Source organism: Lampetra planeri, chromosome 23, assembly GCF_965212315.1.
Source record: "Lampetra planeri chromosome 23, kcLamPlan1.2.h2, whole genome shotgun sequence".
Classification (NCBI taxonomy): Eukaryota; Metazoa; Chordata; class Hyperoartia; order Petromyzontiformes; family Petromyzontidae; genus Lampetra; species Lampetra planeri.
Genome location: NC_136129.1, coordinates 7,113,296 through 7,132,872, shown reverse-complemented (window position 1 = coordinate 7,132,872; position 19,577 = coordinate 7,113,296). Strand labels below are relative to the sequence as shown.

General features: G+C 47.9%; 1 protein-coding gene across 8 annotated transcripts in view; it reads right to left on the bottom strand.

Annotated features, from left to right (window-relative positions):
• Positions 1-11,485, bottom strand: part of CREBBP (CREB binding lysine acetyltransferase) — a 48,515-nt gene extending 37,030 nt beyond the window's left edge. For all 8 annotated transcript variants that reach the window (XM_078605016.1, XM_078605020.1, XM_078605018.1 and 5 more), the window contains exons 1-4: positions 11,026-11,485; positions 9,236-10,068; positions 4,525-4,701; positions 372-612 (exon numbers count right to left, since the gene is read on the bottom strand). In XM_078605016.1, coding sequence (XP_078461142.1) covers positions 372-612; positions 4,525-4,701; positions 9,236-10,068; positions 11,026-11,110 — 1,336 coding nt within the window. In that variant the 5' untranslated portion in view covers positions 11,111-11,485. The remainder of the gene's footprint in view (positions 1-371; positions 613-4,524; positions 4,702-9,235; positions 10,069-11,025) is intronic.
• Positions 11,486-19,577: the final 8,092 nt, after the last annotated feature.

The following is a 19,577-nucleotide window of genomic DNA, read 5'->3' as shown; positions in this document are numbered from 1 at the left end:
GAAAGTGATAGAAACAAAGAGTGTGATGCAGAGAAGCCACATTGGAAATAATAGCATTTTTGACACTGGCCATGCAGCTTCAACTGCTATTGCATTATTGTGATTATGATTATTATAATGGTTAACACGGTAAAGCCTCAACGAGCTTAAAGACTTTTTTTCAGGAGGGTCCTACAATATTTTTCTCAACTAAAATATTGCAAAGTGAACCGTTGTCACCTCAAGAGAAACAAGCTTGCAGATTGCATGTCACCTCTCCCTCCAATTGTCAATTGCTGTGCAAGCAAAGGCCTGCGCTCCTTTAATGTAAGCGGGAAACATCCAAGAAAAAACTTTGCGGATGACGGCAGCAAGAAGGCGGACACGCTCACCTTGGCAGGACTTGCCGGCTTGACAGTGCGTCATGTGGTTGAGCACGTTCTTCATGGTGCGGCAGTGCGGGAGGTTGCAGGGCCGCACCTCGCCATTGCCCTGCTCGCGTCGCTGGCACTTGTGCGCGTGCAGCAGGAGCACCAGCTGCTGCTGGATCAACTTGCGCTTCTCGGGGTCGGCCGCCGGCGTGGAGGCCAGGCCCTGCGCGGGAGGTTGAGCCAGTCCACCCGCCTGCTGTGGCTGGGATAGTGAGTGTGTGGGTGTGTCAAAGGACAAGAGGATCAGGCATACGCAGCGAAAAGCAAAAAGACAAACGCAGACAGATTTAGCAGGCGATTCAAAAACACCTCCACACAAAAATAAACAAATACTATTCTAACAGGTCACTGGTACTCCAGAAATATGTAGGGGTACGATTTAATTTTAAATGCAATAAAACTGTCTCCATATTTTAACCTTACAAATGATGCGTGTGAAGAATCTAAATATTTTGGACAAACATAATATCCCCAAGTGCAGTATTTCCAGTTCAAAATGTTATCAATTTGTATCTGGGATTTCCTATATAGTTCAGCGGGTCCAACACTTTTTCCATATTCTTACCAGCAAACAGACAACTCTAGGCTTTGCAGAGAAGTTGGCTCAGCCTAAAGGCTATCCCTAAAAAACACTAACACTGATCAACACATGTATGTGAATGACCAACAGCAGCGTGCACGTGCAGACAGCCAACAAGCGGAGTTGAGCACGGGAAATGCCACTGAGGCCGCCTCTTCATCAATCAAAACACTCCACTAATCTAATTGCACTTAATCAAGCGAGTTGTGAGTAACACATATCTTCACTTCGTCAACATATAGATGCTGACAAGTTCCATCCAAAAAGGTGGAGGCCCCTGAGACACTGATTAAGGGGTCGTCAATGACAGGTCAATCACGCCACTGCTCAGGTGCAGTTTATCCTACAGGCATTGGGCTCCACAGCCTCAAAAGCTCGCAACATCCAAGACCCCCGACTTAACATGTCCTAGTTTTAATAATCTCAGAGAAGCGAGGTTCATACCTAGACAAATGTTCATATTAGTCAAATGCCCCGACGCCTCCTTCCCTACTATGGGACAAATCATCAAGGTAATATATTTTGCCTGTTTCGTGAAGATGGGAATCTGGCCATAGGTCTTAAAAGTTTAGAAGGAAGGGACAGCCAATTAGTTTGACCCGAGCACAGATGTATACATAAATGTAAACATTTATTGCATCACAGTAAGCTTATAGACTTTTTATCTAAAGATGAAAAAGTGGGTATGCAGACAACCACATCCTAATTTAAGGCACGCCTATTGACTGAACACATTAGAACAAAAAAGGCTATCCAAGGCCAACTCCAGGAATAAACAGTCCACTGATCAAATAACAATCACCCAAGGCGATTCATTGCTGGTGTGATCATTACTGTAAATTTTTTAGAGGGTGACCCCAAAATGCACATGCTATATAATTATTTTTGTATTACAGGATAAATATATACTCTTTGGTTCTTTCGGTAAAGTCACGTAGGTATAAAATAAAATAAATCACGACGTTTCGGGCGCAACACAAGAGTCCGTCATCAGGTGGGAAAGCATTTTATTTTATACCTACGTGACTTTACCAAAATAACCAAAGAGTATGGATTCCTGCAGTCACGAAAACTTCAAATCAAGAGGATAAATAGAGAAAATATAAAAACACTCACGGGGACACGCTGCTACTTTACATCAACTCTGCGGACTTATCTTTGTGCGTGATGTGTCTGCTACATGATGGCTAAAAGTTAATTCTCAGGTGAACAACAAAAACATATCTATTCCTTTGATAAGCATAGGCATTTTTAGGCCATTTAACCCTGGCTGCCTGGATAACTTTTCAGGAAATAAACACTCAGCAATGGATGAAACATTTTAATTTGCGTAGCTGAAACTTGCTTAAATTACTACATTTTGTACTGATATTTTCATCCAAGCAACTTATCCTAAAGACATTTTCACTGCTATGTACTAGCCAGTTTTGCTACGTTTAACACGTGGGCTTTCGTGACCAATATGCAAAGGTTTTTTTGGGTTAGAATGCGTAAAGATAATTTTCCAGAATCAACATTCTAGCAAATCACCTGATGAAGCTGGTTGTAATCACCAGTGAAACGTCATACTCGAATTGTAAATGTTGTGAATTTATTCTCTAACACACCAGTGTGCTGAAGTCGTAACCAATTGCCAAATTTTGTTTACACGATACACCTCTCTAATTGGATGTGTCGGGTGGTGGTGGGTTAACGATACATTTATATTTACATGATCGAACCCAAAAAAAAACTATATTATTAACAGCTTGGCTCCATCGCAATATTAGCAAGCATGGCACTCACGTGCACATCCACCAGTGCCGAGTACAGTGCATGAGTTAATGTCGGCAGCAGCGTCTGCATACGAGCACATGGAGCATAAAAGCCTACAACACCTTACAGGGATTTCCAAACCACAACTATTTTAGAGCGCACATCAATTTTGCATTAAACTATAAATACACACATTATGTATGTGCGGGCTCCACTCTTTCTTGACCCTATTGACAGAATTACCTAACAAAACAAGCAATCGATTTTCTGCTTAATGCAATCACTCGATTGAAATGCGTGGTATCCGATATACACACTGCATAAAAAACACACAAATGCATCAACGTAAAATGAAGACATGCTAAAGTGCAAGTTTTTATAAAGAAAGCCAACCGAGGGATGATGTAATTACAACGAAACCACGGTATGCAATACCAATCGAACCTGATCAGAACTGAGGATGGTGTCAACATGTTAACACCTCCATTTAATAATGTCCAAATAATAATTCCTGATACACAGCAACCTATGAGCCTCGTAAAACATTAGGATTCTTTTCGGTTTACCTTTTGACACAGGAGCTGGCTAAGACCAAACCAAGTACGAACACAAATTCACAAAATGGGTTTTTGTGAAACCATATTTGCCTTTGGTGGAAGAACAAAAATCTAACCACTTGACGTAAAAAAAGGTTTGATCGCGGTGGTTAACCCTAGCGCTTTAGTGCACAACATCGGAGGTTTTGGCTTCAAGAGCTTGATACAGGTATAAACCTCAAGCCAACAGACCCTTCCAGCGAGGGGTTAGTTTGAGAACTTTTGTCATACTCACTATGTTACAGAGTTGTTTCTTTTTGTTTGCATTTTGACGGCTTGTGATGAGGTTATTGCAAACATGATGCCTTGTATAAAGGTGTCAGATTTTGTACCAGTTAAAAGGGTAAAAACCTATTACTATATTTTGCCACTGGTAAAGGAGATCTCATAGTGTAAACGTTTTTATTAACCATGAGTGGCACTGCATTCCTGCAGATATTGACTTACCTCAGCCAGTTTTCATCGGCCTCGTTTAGAGAGTATGAACATCTGTGTCGTTAACATTGGTTATCGTGCTTTGTTTAGGGAAATGGAGATATTTAGAAATACACCTATTAATGCACATTTAATTGTTCGCTCAATAGTCTGCTGCGTTAGTTACGCGCACAATGCAGTGCCAATTAATTTGCACGCATGGTGTGGATCTTCCACTCATCTAAACGTTTGGGATTCCTGATCAGCATTTTCCCCCTCAAAAATTTAAGTACTCCAATTTGTACTTGTGTTCTAATTTTCAAATAATATTCCAATTTCCAAGATTTCCATTAAAAGAAGTGTGAAAACATGAGAACTCCCATTTCCAATGTCAGCAAATGTTCCCTGTAAATAAAAAGTCAACTCTCTCTTTTACTGTCATTTTAAATTGCGGGAATATGCTGAACATCCAGCATAGAGAAGGCCTCACATGGATAGAGGCATTGGTGTCGAAAAATTAGGAAATTAGTAGAGATACTGTTATTCTATACCCTCTTATTAGAAATCAGTGAAAATAAAATCTGCGGGTTTGCACTTTTATTGGGCCTATAAACTTTCAATAGCAAAGGCTTCTCTCGTATGGATCGATGATGGACCCTTGAATCGTTGTGGCAATGCCACCACACACACACATTTCCACCCAAGTGTCGATATGTGCCACTGCAACTATCTCGGCAGGTGTGGCAATGAATCCGTCCACGGCGCTCACCATGTTGGCCATGCTGGTGATGGAGGTGTTCTTGAGGTCGCTGGGGAAGCCCGGCATGCTGTTCATCATGCCGCCCTTGTTCTGCATCGTGCTGCCCATGGCCGCAGCGCTCAGTTGCTGGTTGGTGGCCTGGTTGTACTGCTGGCCGTAGGCGCCACCTCCCATGGATGGTGTCATCTGCAATATGCACACAGCAAGAATCATGTGAGAACTTTTTACAAGCGAGTGAGTTCATGTGAGTGATGGTTTTCACCGTGTGCAACAAGGAACACACACAAGTGCGAATGAGGAAATGAAGACAGAACTGACAGGGGTTAGTTAAGTAGAACATTGCAATGACTGATGGAGGATACCCTGTTAGGACATAACATTTAAATATAATAATTATTCAACACTGTGCAGCCTCATTTTTGCAGAATTAAACAAACCTACAAAGTGTGTTTACGTTCATTTATACTACACCTTGTTTTCCAGAATGGTATTCACATTGGAGCACACCCACTACTGTTCAAATATGCACTTGTATTCATATTTTGCGAACAACACATACAATAAAGTGCCCTAATGCAGGCTTCCCAAGACTAAGAGTTAGGCATATCCAGTGCACCAACAAAATTTTACACCACACACCTATGCCACTTAGCCAAGCCACAAAAGCAAAGCAACATCTCTTCACATCCAAGAACTAATTAACCACCGCAAATCGTCGTCTAAGTTAAAGCAAGCTGTAGGAAAACTACGTTCACCTGTGCATTCTACAGTAAGAATATTTACTCGTAAATGACCGAAACATCGCACCGATGTCCATGCTTCGGCACAACATTCGCACGTGCAAACATTGTTTACAGCGTCTTGCAGCAGCCATTTTGTTTTACTGATAATCCCAAACTAGTTTTTTTTGCAAGTAGACACTGCTTTTAAATCGCGAACCAATATCCATGCAATACGGATGTGCAGTTGTTAAAATCCTCACTCGCTAACGCTTAACATGCAACGTGCGAAAACTCTTTCAAGCCCCATCACCAATGTAGATTTGAAAACCTGCAAAAATGTTCCGCCAATTTTGCATTGGGATACATAATTCGACATTGCACATTACCCACAACAGTGCCACCAAGATTTTAACATTTTCACAATAAAACAGGAGTGTTTGCGAAATTAAAGGCTTGCCTCTTTACAACGTACAAACTGAAACTCAGAGCTACAACCATTGAATTGCAAATACGTATTATCCTTACATGCTTCATTATTTAAAGTTTGCAATGCACTACAAATGCGTTGAGAATTATTTTCAGTTTCCGTGTATGCATAAACACCAAGGAAATTATATATATACAACGTTTCACAGTCAAATGGTCTCAAGTCATAAGCACAGCTCCATGCTAAAATACCTCTGACGAACACGTTTTGCAAGCTACGCAAAAAAGGTGCACGTGTTATACTCAACTACTGTACTTTCTGGCTCCTCAAACATTGCATGGATGAGAATGCAGATGAAACAACCCAAAATGCATATGGTTAAGAAAAACATACATTTCTAGTTATCAAGGAGAGTGTCTCGCTATCCACTACCACAAACAACAATCACTTTCAACAAACAGTGCTTTTACACTTACTTCAACGCACCGACAAACTACACAATGTAACCGGCACCTTTAAGCATATGCGTTTTGGTGAAGCGTGGGCCGAAACGCACAATACAAGGCACAGTATCGGCTGAGCCACCAAAACCGGTCTAACACGGACAACAATGCCGGTCAACAACACCGATCCGCTCGCTGCTTTTTTTTCACACAACTTCTCTCTCTCAAGCAGATATCGCACACACACAAGCAACACAGGACCCACCCACCCAACCACCCCGCTCGCACGGAAGGCAGGCATATGCATTAACACACGCACCACGGACAGACGTGGGGTGGGGTGGGCGAGCAAGGCCGTGCCTTTTAAAAGCACGGGGCGTAAACACTTTAAAATGGCGAGACACGCTCGTGGAAAAAAAACTTGTACAATGCCCAACCCCACACGGGCCTCAATCGCTGCTGCTGCGACTTCTCTAAAGCTGAGTGTGTTGCAGGCCTACGCTTTACCCAATGCCTAAATAACAATACAAAAACCGACAACCATCCCCCGCCCTTCAAATGCCTTCACGGCAATCCACTTGCCTGCAGAGATGACGTGTTGTTGTTGTTGTTGGGTTACACTTCGTAGGCGCATTTATTTTGTCACCAGTTTAATAATCCGCAGCCATCGTCAATTCGACTGTTAGATGATCAGGGCCCTTCAAAGCCGTCACTATTGGGAGGTTGATATTGATTATTGATAAGCTGTCGTTCATCCACTGCTGGATGAAGAGAGGAGTGGTGGGGGGGGGTCCCTAACCAATCTTCACATCTCCGTTTACTGCCGGCTGGTGATTGACAGCTCTAAACACTCGCTACATTAAAGTACAGTATGCTGCGTGCTATGCATACACGACTGCGCTGCTGCTATATGCACCTACAGTGCGCACTAGATGCAATGCATTGCTACACATCTCGTATATGCTGCATCGCATATGCACAGTTCCACATTCTTACGCGTAGGAGCATTGTAAGGCAAGTGTAAGCACGGATACGGATCTGCGCATATGCGAGCATGCACTTTACACAGGCTGCTATAACGCGCATGCACCACCCACCGCAAAATGATACTGCACGCGTGGCGAACGTTTCATTTCACGCAAATACACACATGCATGCATCGACGCCAAACACACACGGTACACAAAACACGCTCACGAAGATAGAAACACACACGCGCATAACATTGGCGATAACACAGTCAAACGCACGCGTCATTATATAATACACAACACGGCTGGCTAATCCGGGGCACTGCAATTCACCTCTCTTAATCCCGACATGAAAATTCTAAACCCCGAGCGAACAACGCGGGGCCTAGCGGCGGCTGATGATGATGGTGGCTACTCAACGTATCGCCACTTGGTGCAACATCAGTCGCATCAAGCAGCAGCAGACACCAGGCAATGCCACATTCTCTCAACTCCACCGGTTCCCCCTTTAGGAGGGAATCATCAGTAGTTCCAAGCAGCAGCAGTCCACAGGCAATGCCACAATCTCTTAGCTCCACCGGTTCCCCCTTTAGGAGGGAATCATCAGTAGTTTCAAGCAGCAGCAGTCCACAGGCAATGCCACAATCTCTTAGCTCCACCGGTTCCCCCTTTAGGAGGGAATCATCAGTAGTTCCAAGCAGCAGCAGTCCACAGGCAATGCCACAATCTCTTAGCTCCACCGGTTCCCCCTTTAGGAGGGAATCATCAGTAGTTTCAAGCAGCAGCAGTCCACAGGCAATGCCACAATCTCTTAGCTCCACCGGTTCCCCCTTTAGGAGGGAATCATCAGTAGTTTCAAGCAGCAGCAGTAGCAGACACCGCCACATTCTCTCAGCTCCACCGGTCCCCCATAGGAGGGAATCCCTACACCAGGAGTTAGGTGGCTATCCCCAATGCCCAAGCAGCACCGCTCACTCACACGTTCAGGATATCCCCCCCCCACCTCCCCAATAAGGACGGATAAACGCAACATGTTCGTCATTACAACACCGTCGTAAGAGGAAAGATATGTAACAAGGATAACGTGTTTGAGGAGCGTTACCGATCAATATCGCAATCTCAAAGTGCACGTACAGGCTCCAAGGCCTTCCCTTTTTCTTTACTATCTGTCCGTATAACTTACACATCTGTAAATATTCACGGTTCTGTCTGACGGATTGAAATGCCGCTATAGACGCCAAAATCGATGCAAAAGTAGAGCACTGGGCAGTGCAGCAAACATTCCCCCATTCGAACCACCTCTCCCGCGCCCCTACATGGCCCATTCAATTGGTCCCCATTTACTCACACTTGCAATAACAAAGACAAAGCTTCACCCCCCTCCCCGCGTAACCTTAACAGACTGTGGGGGCAAGTGCTGTTAGCGAGCACCTATTAAGGCCGTCACGGCACTCGAGGGGGTGGCCAACACCACACGCGGCCGCCTTTGTCTCCCCAGTGACGATGTTTACAAAACACACACACACCAGCCACGACGGAGAGGATACACGTCTCGAACACCACGTCCAAAAGAAACGCAATCGTGTTTGAATCGAAGTTGTCCTTTGCATACAACAAACGCAAGAGGCCAACATTTTTCTAACACAATGGCCTGAACCACCCCATTCCCCAGTCGAAACTTGTGCGTTGCGAGTGACAAACTAAAGCAGGCAACCCTAGTAAATAGTTGGTATTGACGGCATCACTGGAGGGGTCCCCCCCCCTCTCTCATGTGCGAGAGAGGTTGTGTGCATGAACCAACGTGGACTACGGGGGGTAAAAACCCACCACCACCCACCAAACCCCCCCGTTCAATGGCACAAGGGGCGATGATATTTCTGCACGCAGCACCCGCGTTATACGCGTGTGAGCGGCGGCTTCCTTTGTCCTGCGGACGGAGGAGGAGGGGGCAGCTGGAGGAGGAGTGGCGTGAGTTAGTAGAGGGGGGTGAGGGGTGGTCATGAGGGGTGGTCATGGAGGGGGGGGGAAGCTGCGTTTTACAACCCAACACAAGCTCTATTTGGGCTGCGTGTTTGAGAACGAAAAGAAATAACACCGAATACGAAGGAATCTTTTCGCGGTGGACACGAGACGCAAACACAGAGCCATCACACCTACCTTGTTCATGGCACCGGCCTGAGACTGCGCCAGGCCGGGGTGATTCCCCGGCGTCGCCTGGGCCAGGGTCTCGGCCAGGAGGCTGTTGGCTCCCACCGTGCCCTGGAACTGCATGGCGGCACGGGGAGGCGCGGGGCCTCCTGCTCCTCCAGCCATGCCCCCCAGGCTGTTGGCCGAAAGGGGCCCGTTCAACATTTGTCCCTGTTGCCCGCCTTGCTGCTGCTGCTGCTGTTGCTGCTGCTGCATCATCGTTTGCGCATTGCTGTTCAGGAGTGTTTGGTGGCCCTGCCCCATGCCAGAGTTCATGGCATTCTTCACCGCCGGATTCAGCATTCCACCTTGCATGCCCACAGAGCCAGGGTGGCCCTGCTGCTGCTCGGGCCCCCCGTGGCCGCCTGGTCCTCCCTGCCCACCTACCCCAGCCAGCATGCCGGGAGGTGAGGTGAGGCCGCCCTGCGCCGCAGGGCTTTTCACGGCATTGCCCAGCACCGTGGACACGTTAGGACTGTGCTGCTGTTGTTGTTGCTGCTGCTGACCAGCGCCGACGGATGCCGAAGACTGCCCGGCAGCCTGGCCCTGAGCTGAGCCGGCGGTTCCAGAGGCCGCACCGGCACCACCGCCAGGGCCCAAGTTGGAGGTGCTGCCCGCTCGAAGCAGCTCGGACAGCTGCTTGTGCTTGGCGGCGGCGTCGTGCATCATGGAGGTGGCGCCCCCGCCACCCATGGTTCCCGGCTCCCCGCCGTTGGGCAGCCGGGACAGGGGGTCGCTCGACGGTATGAGTTCATCTGGCAACTCGCTTTCCAGCTCGAACAGCACCGAGCCGAAGGCAGTGTCTGCGCGCCAAGTCGGGGAGGAGGGGGGGGGTTGGTGGTAATTAGCAACGTGGAACAAACATGTGCAACGGTTGTCCGTGTGGATGTTGGTGGAAACCGGTGGTTAATTGTTCAGTTTTCTGCTGGGTGGGAAGGTGGAGGGGGGGAGCTTTGAAGGCTAATGGCAGCGCGCGGTGCACGGAGGAATCGCGTGCGAACACGCGCACGTGCATAACGCACCGACACACACGCGCGCGTGCAACATTCGATTCGTGCACAAATGCACGAGACACCACCAGCACGCGTGTGCACAGTTATGGGCCCCTTGGCAACACTCGCATCACAAACATCGTTGAATTCGGCGTTGGAAATTTCTGCAATTCTAAACCAATCGCGTCTCTTTAAAGCGTCTGTGCCAACAAACCTAAAATCTCATAACAGTATAATTGCTGTTTTATAGCACTGTATGCATTAGACTACTCAACGTACTGTATGTATATCATGTGCACACGTAGCGTAGACTTAACAGGCATACGGTCTGGATTTACAATGCACACCGTTCAATGCAACCAAAGATTACACTGACGACACCAACAAACCCCATTTTCGCAACACATACAGAGACGCCTGCTATGTCGCAGTTTAACCAACTGAACCATTCACAACATTGGCACTTAACATCAAATAAATGCGATGTCATGCATTTGCCCAACAACGCACGGTCCACGACTCCCTTTTTCAGGAGGGTCCTGCGATTTGCACGTTCTGGCCAATTTAAAGCCCCCAACACTCCCCCGCTCACTGAATTCAAGTAATTCAACTTCCCGCCACACCACAGAGGACGGGACGTGGGGAGGAGGGTTAACGAATGCCACCAGTTCCCCTTATCGTCCCTATCCCGTCCTGAGACGACCCTGCCGACCCGGGGTATCCCCCACCACCACCACCATCACCACCAACCACACCACCACCACCAACCTGCGCCGTCGCTGGCGGAGAGAGTCGGCGAGGAGATCTTGGGCCGCTTGGCGGCGGGCGGTCCGTCCATCAGGTTCTCGGCCATTTTGCAGCAGCAGCAGCCTCCCCGTGGCCAGAGATCATTCGGAAAACGCCGTCGCCCGCGAGCCCCTCCGTCGAGACTTGTTGCTGCTGGTGGAGATTTCCCTTTAAATCCTCGTCTTATTTCTTTGCCTTCGAACGCGAGCGTCTTCCTCCTCCACCTTCCTCCCCCTACCGTCCTGCTCCCCTATCTCTCTCTCTCTCTTCCTTGTATTCCCCTCGTCTCAAATCGCTCGTATAGTAGTGGCCGTCTGTCTCGGTAGTTCCAACTCAATAATTACCGTCGTCGTCTTCTTCCTTAAATCAGTGGCCCCCTCGGGCAGTCCGTACGCAACACAGCCATGGCCGGTGCGGTCCACCTCGTCGTGGCCGCACGCCCGTCCCCCCCACACCCACCCACCCACCCTAGCCCCAACCTCGTCGTCGACTTTGCTTCTCCTCCTCCTCCTTCTCCTCGTCGTCGTCGTCCCAATAGAACCAATCGCTTCTGCCTCTCGCGAGCAGCCGGGGTTCCTCCTCCCCCCCCCCTTTCTCGGCCTTCCTTCCCCACCGCCGACCAGCCGAAGGCGGCGACGACGGCGAAGAGAGCCGTGAAGGCGGCTCGCCGTCCCGTGTCCTGGCTGATCAGGGCATCGTCCAACCCTCCCGAGGGATGAGGGAGGGAAGGCCGGGCCGGGAGAGACAGACGGGCCCCGCGGGGGACGCCCAAGCTTAGGCCGAAGCCTTACGTTTTACCTAGCGCCCCTGCCGACGAAAACACTACTTTGCCCGCAGATGAAGGACGCGTAAAGGGGGGGCCCCCCCGAGTCGAGATATAAATTTTATTTTTTTTTTGCTTCCGCTGGACGACTCGACGGTTATACTTGAGATTTACGGTGAAAAAATAAAATATAGGGGCTGTTGATTAATTATTTTATATTTATTTATCTCCTCCCCCCGCCTTGCCGTGTAATCACCTCGTCGCTGAAATCCAGAAAAAAACTGAAAAAAACCCCCAACCTCCCTCCACCCGTTATCGAATCCGCGAAGCTCGTTTAAAATAATAAAAAAATGTCAATAAATAATTCTTAAGCTTTCTTTTCCAAAAATAAAAAATAAAAATAAAGCGAGCGAGAAGGGAGAGAGAAAAAAAATCCAAAAATGGTGACGGCTCCACCGGGGTGCAATGGAAGCAAGGCAGCGAACGGAGCGCGGCGGCGGCGGTCGAAGCGGCCACGGCCACGGCAGCGACGCAAACCCTCAACAAAACACAAAGAGCGACCACGAAGAGCCCTCCTCGCTCGTCTAAGCGCGCGTACGGAGGGCAGGAGAGGCACAGCGGAGGCGACGGCGAACAGCAGACGGACGGCGACTGCCGGGCTGCGGCTGTGTGTCCCGGCGGCCGAGACCGCGGCTCCCGGGCGGGCGGGCGAGAGAACCTCCAAACAAAATGGCGGCTGTTGATCTTAAAGTTTTACGTTCGCCCGAGGAAGCCAACAACGGAGGAGCCGCGCAGCCCGACGGAAACGCACGAAGCCTCGACGGAAACGCACGAAGCTAATCCGATTCGCTCTCACCCCCCCCAATCCAACCCTCCCTTTTCCTCGTGCCCCCACCCACACACACAGCCCCCACCCACACACAGGCCCCTCCCCCTTTCTCTCCCCCCCCCCTTGTATGTAACAACGCACACGTTCGTTACGTCACCGCGCAGGCACACACACGTCCCCTCCCCCCCCACTTCGAATAGGCTCCGCCCCCACCGTATAGCCCCGCCTCACCTGCAAGCTCCGCCCACTCCTCTCACAAGCTCCGCCTTCGTCACACCCATTTGCTTACCTCTTGCCCCCCCCATCTCACCGATGCACCGCTCAGAAGTACGTAACTAGAACTAAATTTCGATTTAAAGCTTTCGTGACTGCAGGGATTCATCTTCTTGGTTCTTTCGGTAAAGTCACGTAGAATGGAAATAATAATATGAAAAAAATAAAACATAATAAAATAATTCTCACGACGTTTCGGCCACAACGCAAGCAGCCGTCCTCAGGTGTTTTCCACTTGAGGACGGCTGCTTGCGTTGTGGCCGAAACGTCGTGAGAATTATTTTATTGTTTCATTTTTATTATTTTATTATTTCCATTCTACGTGACTTTACCGAAAGAACCAAGAAGATAACAAGAACTAATTATATTCTTGTTTTTTTCGGTAAAGTCACATAGAAGGGAAAAAAAATACAAATATAAAACAATACAAATTATCACGACGTTTCGACTGCAACACAAGCAATCATCATCAGGTGTGAAATCCACAGCAAGAACATTTGAAAAAAATTATCTTTCTGTGGATTTTACACTTGATGATGATTGCTTGTGTTGCAGTCGAAACGTCGTGAGAATTTTTATTGTTTAATGTTTTTATTACTTAATTTTTTCCCTTCTACGTGACTTTACCGAAAGAACCAAGAATATGAATCCCTGCAGTCACGACAGCTTTAAATCAAAATTTTACTAAAACTACTTATATTCTTGGTTCTTTCGGTAAAGTCACGTAGATAGAAAATAAAATACTATTTTAAAAATAAATTAAAATGAAAAATAAAAGCAAAAAACCACGACGTTTCGATCGCAACACAAGCGGGTTTCAGCAGGCGGAGAGATGAAGATCGCTTGTGTTGCGATCTCAACGTCGTGGTTATTTGCTTTTATTTTCAATTTTATTTTATATCCACGTGACTTTACCGACCGAACCAAGAAGATGAATTCCTGCAGTCACGAAAGTTTTAAGACAAAAATATAACTACTTAGTTTAACACGTAGGCTTTCGCGATCAATATAATCAATAATATAGGTTTTTTTTGTTGGGTTAGATTGCGTAAATATAAATGTGTCGTTAAAACCGCCACCACCCGACACAGCCAACCAATCAGTAAGGTTTGTCACGTAAACAGAACGTGCCAATTCCTTACCAGTACGGCACACCGGTTGTGTGTTGGAGAGCAAATCCACAACATTTACTACTACAATTAACTACTACACTCAGTCTCCTTTCCATTCTTGCCTCATGGAGCTAAATGCCAACGTCGAGAGGTCTTGCTCGCCACGACGAGAAGGCGATAGGAGTTGCGGTTCGTGTCGCTTTGCCATCCGTTTAAGGAGCGCCGACTACCTTTTATGCTTAACTGGTCTGGCCCATAGTGTGTGGGGTCACATGGCCGAAATCGCACCGTTTGGTGGCTTGTCAACTCCCATAATCCGACCAAAAAAAATAGAAATGCAATGTATCCCACAAAATATCTCCACGTGATTAAAAAAAAATTACATTGCATAATTTTGCAGCGGCATTTATTCGGTATCAGTACGGTAAAAGAAAAGTCTTGAACCGGTTTCGACGACACACAGCGTCTCATCGGCAGAGTTCGGGTTTTCTTAGAATCAATGCTGGGGAACTTTCCAGACGTTTACACGGTGTCCTATAACGATGATAGTATTACTCTCTGGTTCTTTCGGTAAAGTCACAAAGGTAGAAAAATAAAACAAAAAATTATATATCACGACGTTTCGATCGCAACACAAGCGGTTGTCCTCAGGCGGAAAAAATAATCCAGTGAAACTGCTGAACTCCCACAATGTGGTTCAGCACAGTGACTTTACCGAAAGAACCAAATAGTATGGATTCATGCAGTCACGAAAGCTTCAAATCAAGAAAGAATAATATTCTTTGGGTCTTTCGGTAAAGTCACGTAGGTGGTTCAAAGAAAATTACAAAAAACTACGACGTTTCGATCACAACACAAGCGATCGTCATCAGGAGGAGAGAGGAGGAAAGATGCTTAATGTAGACTGTTTTATCGGGTGTAGTGCTAGGGTTATTAACGAAGTGGGTGGGGCTAGTAATGTTAATGTCAGAAATTCACATTTTTTTTCACATTCACATCACTAGCCCCGGCCACTTCTTTATGACCCTTTGGCTACACCCATTTCAAACCTTTTAAAAGTCTGCCTCAGCAGCAGACCATGCTTTCCCACCTGATGACGGACGCTTGTGTTGTGCCCGAAACGTCGTGATTTATTTTATTTTATACCTACGTGACTTTACCGAAAGAACCAAAGAGGAAAGAAATTAGCATGTTAATGTAAGATCGGAGAACGGCGTCCGTGACAAGTGCGCGGGTGGCTATGTTAATTTGAGAGATTAGCATGTTAATATAAGATCGCAGAACCACCGCGACACAGAGGTCGTCGTCCGTAGGTGACCACGTTGGCGCGATAAATTCAACCTGCTAATGTGAAATCGGAGAGCCGAAGCCACGGGGTGAACATCTGAAGGTGGCAGGAAGGGAACATCACAGCCAGTTTGACTTAAACTGGTTGATAACGTCCTTCCAATGATTGATAAGTTTGTATCCATCTTCTCGGTTGAAATTGTGTCTCTGTCGAAATATATGGATGGCTTCATGAACGAATATTTGTTGATAGCCAGTTGGTTTGCAAAGTACCTTCGTCTTAGAGAAATCAATTTCGTGTGAGCCCACCGCATTAAAACAATGATCAGCCACGGCCGAGGTATTGGTCCTCCAGTGCTTCAGATCTGCCTTGTGTTCACGAACATGGTCCGAGACATGTCGCATTGGGGAAACTAACATGATTCCTTGCAAAAGGTTTAAGTTTGGTGTTTGAACATCTTAACACCTCCTGTTTTATTGCCATAAAGGGTACAACCTATTCTTATATTCTTTGGGTCTTTCGGTGAAGTCACGTAGACAGGTTCAAAGAAAACCTATCTATACATGACTTTATCGAAAGACCCAAAGAATATTCATTCTTGCAGTCACGAAAGCTTTAATTCCTATTCTTGTATTTTGATACTGGCAAGGGAGGTCTAATAACGATGGTATTACTAACAGCAAAATACATATCGGGAACGTGTATGTATACTCCTTGGTTCTTTTGGTAAAGTCACGTAGGTAGAAAAATTTAATTAAAAATAATATATCACGACGTTTCGATCGCAACACAAGCGGTCGTCCTCAGGCGGAAAAAATAACCCAGCAGTGGAACTGCTGAACCAGGAAGAATCACAGCGATAGAGGAAGAATCACAGCGAAAGAGAGCTGTGATTCTTGCTGGTTTAGCAGTTCCACAACTCTCTCGCTGTGATTCTTCCACTGCTGGATAATTTTTTCCGCCTGAGGACGACCGCTTGTGTTACGATCGAAACATCGTGATATGTATTTTTAAATGTATTTTTCTATCTACGTGACTTTACCGAAAGAACCAAAGAGTATGGATTACTGCAGTCACGAAAGTTTCAAATCAAGATTGAACGTGTATGTTGAACTTCGTTCGTACCGTACGCAGCCGACCGTGCTTATCTATCGGAGGTTGGGAACATTATCTTAACACTGGCTGGAATTTTGATTTAAAGCTTTCGTGACTGCAGGGATTCATATTCTTGGTTCTTTCGGTAAAGTCACGTAGAAAGGAAATAATAAAATAAATATAAAACACTTGTTTTATATTGCCGGATCAAAATAAAACAATTGTTTTATATTATTATTTTATTATTTCCTTTCTACGTGACTTTACCGAAAGAACCAAGAATATACTGGCTGGAATATTGCATCTTAAGCCATTCATTCCCACGTGCACCCAACCTCCAACAACGTTCAACGGCAGTAAACACGGTGGCAAGCCTCTCCATCCCACACCCCACACGATGGCAGTATGAGCAACCCAGTCCCACCTTGGCCCCGTGGTCCACCCATATACTGGAAGCGATCCACTGCTGGATGGAAACGGGTTCACCGGGGGTTATTCGAGCATACTTCACCACCGCACCGTGGTTTTGATTTATTTATTGAAAACATGCTGGATCAAAATAAAGTGCATGTTAATCGAGACCACGATACGCTGGCCTCTAAGTATATCAATATGCAACGAGCGGCATGAACAAATATTCTTACTCATGCTTCTGTACGCTAAAATTAGTGGATAATTGAATCGAATGGCAACGCAGGGATGTAACAAATTGTGGAGGTGTGAATCTTATAATACAACCCGGTCTAATCGAGCTACGCATAATGATGCGCTTATTCACGACTGCGTTAATTGTAAAGATTCGATTACTGTATATTCTACTAGAATATTATAAACTCATGCACGCAGATTCACCACCCAGAATACTGTGGTGAGACATAGCGAGGCCCTCACCAAATAGCCCCGCCTCCTCCACATAGCGCCGCCTCCCTCTTCAAACCACGCCTCCTTTTCTAATAACCACGCCCACATCACTTTAACCCCCACCCGCAGAATATGCTAATTATATGCTAATCAGATGGAGATTAGGCTTCGTCGATCAGCTGCCCCCGGGGAGGGGGGGGAAGCGCGACGACTCATTGGTGCGTCGCAAACTGACGTCATCACGTTCGCCCCCGCCCCCTTAAACGCCCCGCCCCTCGCTTTGCCTCCATGAGCCAACCGCGGGGAAGGGGGCGGGGCGGTTGAGGCATGTCGGCCATCTTTGTCAGGGAGGGAGTTTAATGGATGTAGGGGAGGGAGCGAGGGGATGGTGGTTGGTGACGTCGTTACTCGTCGACTAAAAACGGCGTCGGAAAGGAAGGACCCGCCAAAGAGAAACACACGGTAGAGGGGGAGGGGTAGGCGGGGCGGGGGGAGTAGGGGGGGGGGGCAACCCCGTAGTAAGATGGCCGCCGGAGTGTTCGGGTACCGAATCGAGAAAATGTCCGCCCCCCCATCACCTCCATCCCTCCTCCCCTCAATCCCCCGCCCCGCCCCTCGAGGCGCGCGCTCACCTCACCCCGCCCCTCGGCCCGGCTCCATTACGAGACCACGAAAACCAAACGCGTTTGTTTCCACCTCCACCAACACCACCACTCACAATTATAACAAACTTCACGGCAGGAAGCCGTCAAACCCCTTTTGAATAAGAAATGCGACAACAAATGTTCGAACAATCGTAGGAGGAGGCGGGGGAAGGAGGGAGGGGGGAGTTTCTGCGTTACCTCACGTAGCGTAAGCTGCGTGTTTCTGAACATACCGAAAAAAATAATTTTGCTCGACGAACAAACTGCATTCGATATGAATCCACAATAATAAAGGGGAGGAATGCGAGGGTAGAGAGAGATGGAGCGAGAGAGTTGTTAGATGAGCGAAGGCTTCGGGGCCGGTAGGCGGAGGGAGAGGCGCGCACGCGAAATGGACGCGCGCGGTGCCCGAGAGCCAAAAAGGAGTCGCGCAGATCGCGGGGAGCGCGAGATCCCCCGCCGCCTTCTGCTGCTCCACACAGACACACACAGCCACACACAACCACACACACCACACAGCCACTCAGCCACAAACATCCACTCAGTCACAGCCACCCACAACCACTCACCCACAAACATCCACACACAGCCACTCACAGCCACACACCCACAACCACCCACAGACATCCACTCACCCACACACACCACACAGCCACTCAGCCACAGCCACACACTCACCACCACCCACAGCCAACCACATCCACTCACCCACAGCCACCCACAACCACTCACTCACCCACAAACATCCACACACAGCCACTCAGCCACAGCCATACACTCACAACCACCGCCACACACAGCCACTCAACCACTCACCCACACTCACCCACTCACTCACCCACAGCCACTCATCCACATCCACTCACTCACCCCTCACTCACACACTCACACACAGCCACCCACTCACTCGCCCCCACTCACCACTCACCCACCCACATCCACCCACATCCACACACATCCACTCATCCACACACATCCACTCATCCACAGCCACCCACTCACAACCACTCACCCACAGCCACCCACAACCACCCACATCCACCCACAGCCATCCACACCCACTCACCCACAGCAACCCACATCCACAGCCACCCAAATCCACCCTCAACCACATCCACACATCCACCCACTCACCCCACCCACAACCACTCACCCATCTACACCCACTCACCCATCCCCAATCACCCACTCACCCCCACTCACCCACATCCACTCACCCACAGCCACCCACTCACCCACACCCACTCACCCCATCCACACCCACTCACCCATCCCCAATCACCCACTCACCCCCACTCACTCACCCAAACCCACTCCCATCCACATCCACCCACTCACCCCATCCACCACGACTCACCCACCACCACCACTGACCACCACTCACCCACAGCCACCCATCCCACTCTCAACTCTAACACACCGTTAACCATCGATCCCAGCGACGATATTAAACGCCAGCACGAAGTGGGCAGACGCCACGTTTTCGTCACCCATTCGTTCTTGTTGTTGATGTCGTGGCGTCGTGAACAACGCGGATGAAGCCCTTGCTCGTGTTGTTTTACTTTATATTCTCCACGATGATGTGGTTTTTTTTAGTTTTGCATCGAGCTTACGTTAGGAGAGGGCATCCGTGCCCATAAACAATGGGACGCGCTCAAAGCGTGGGTTT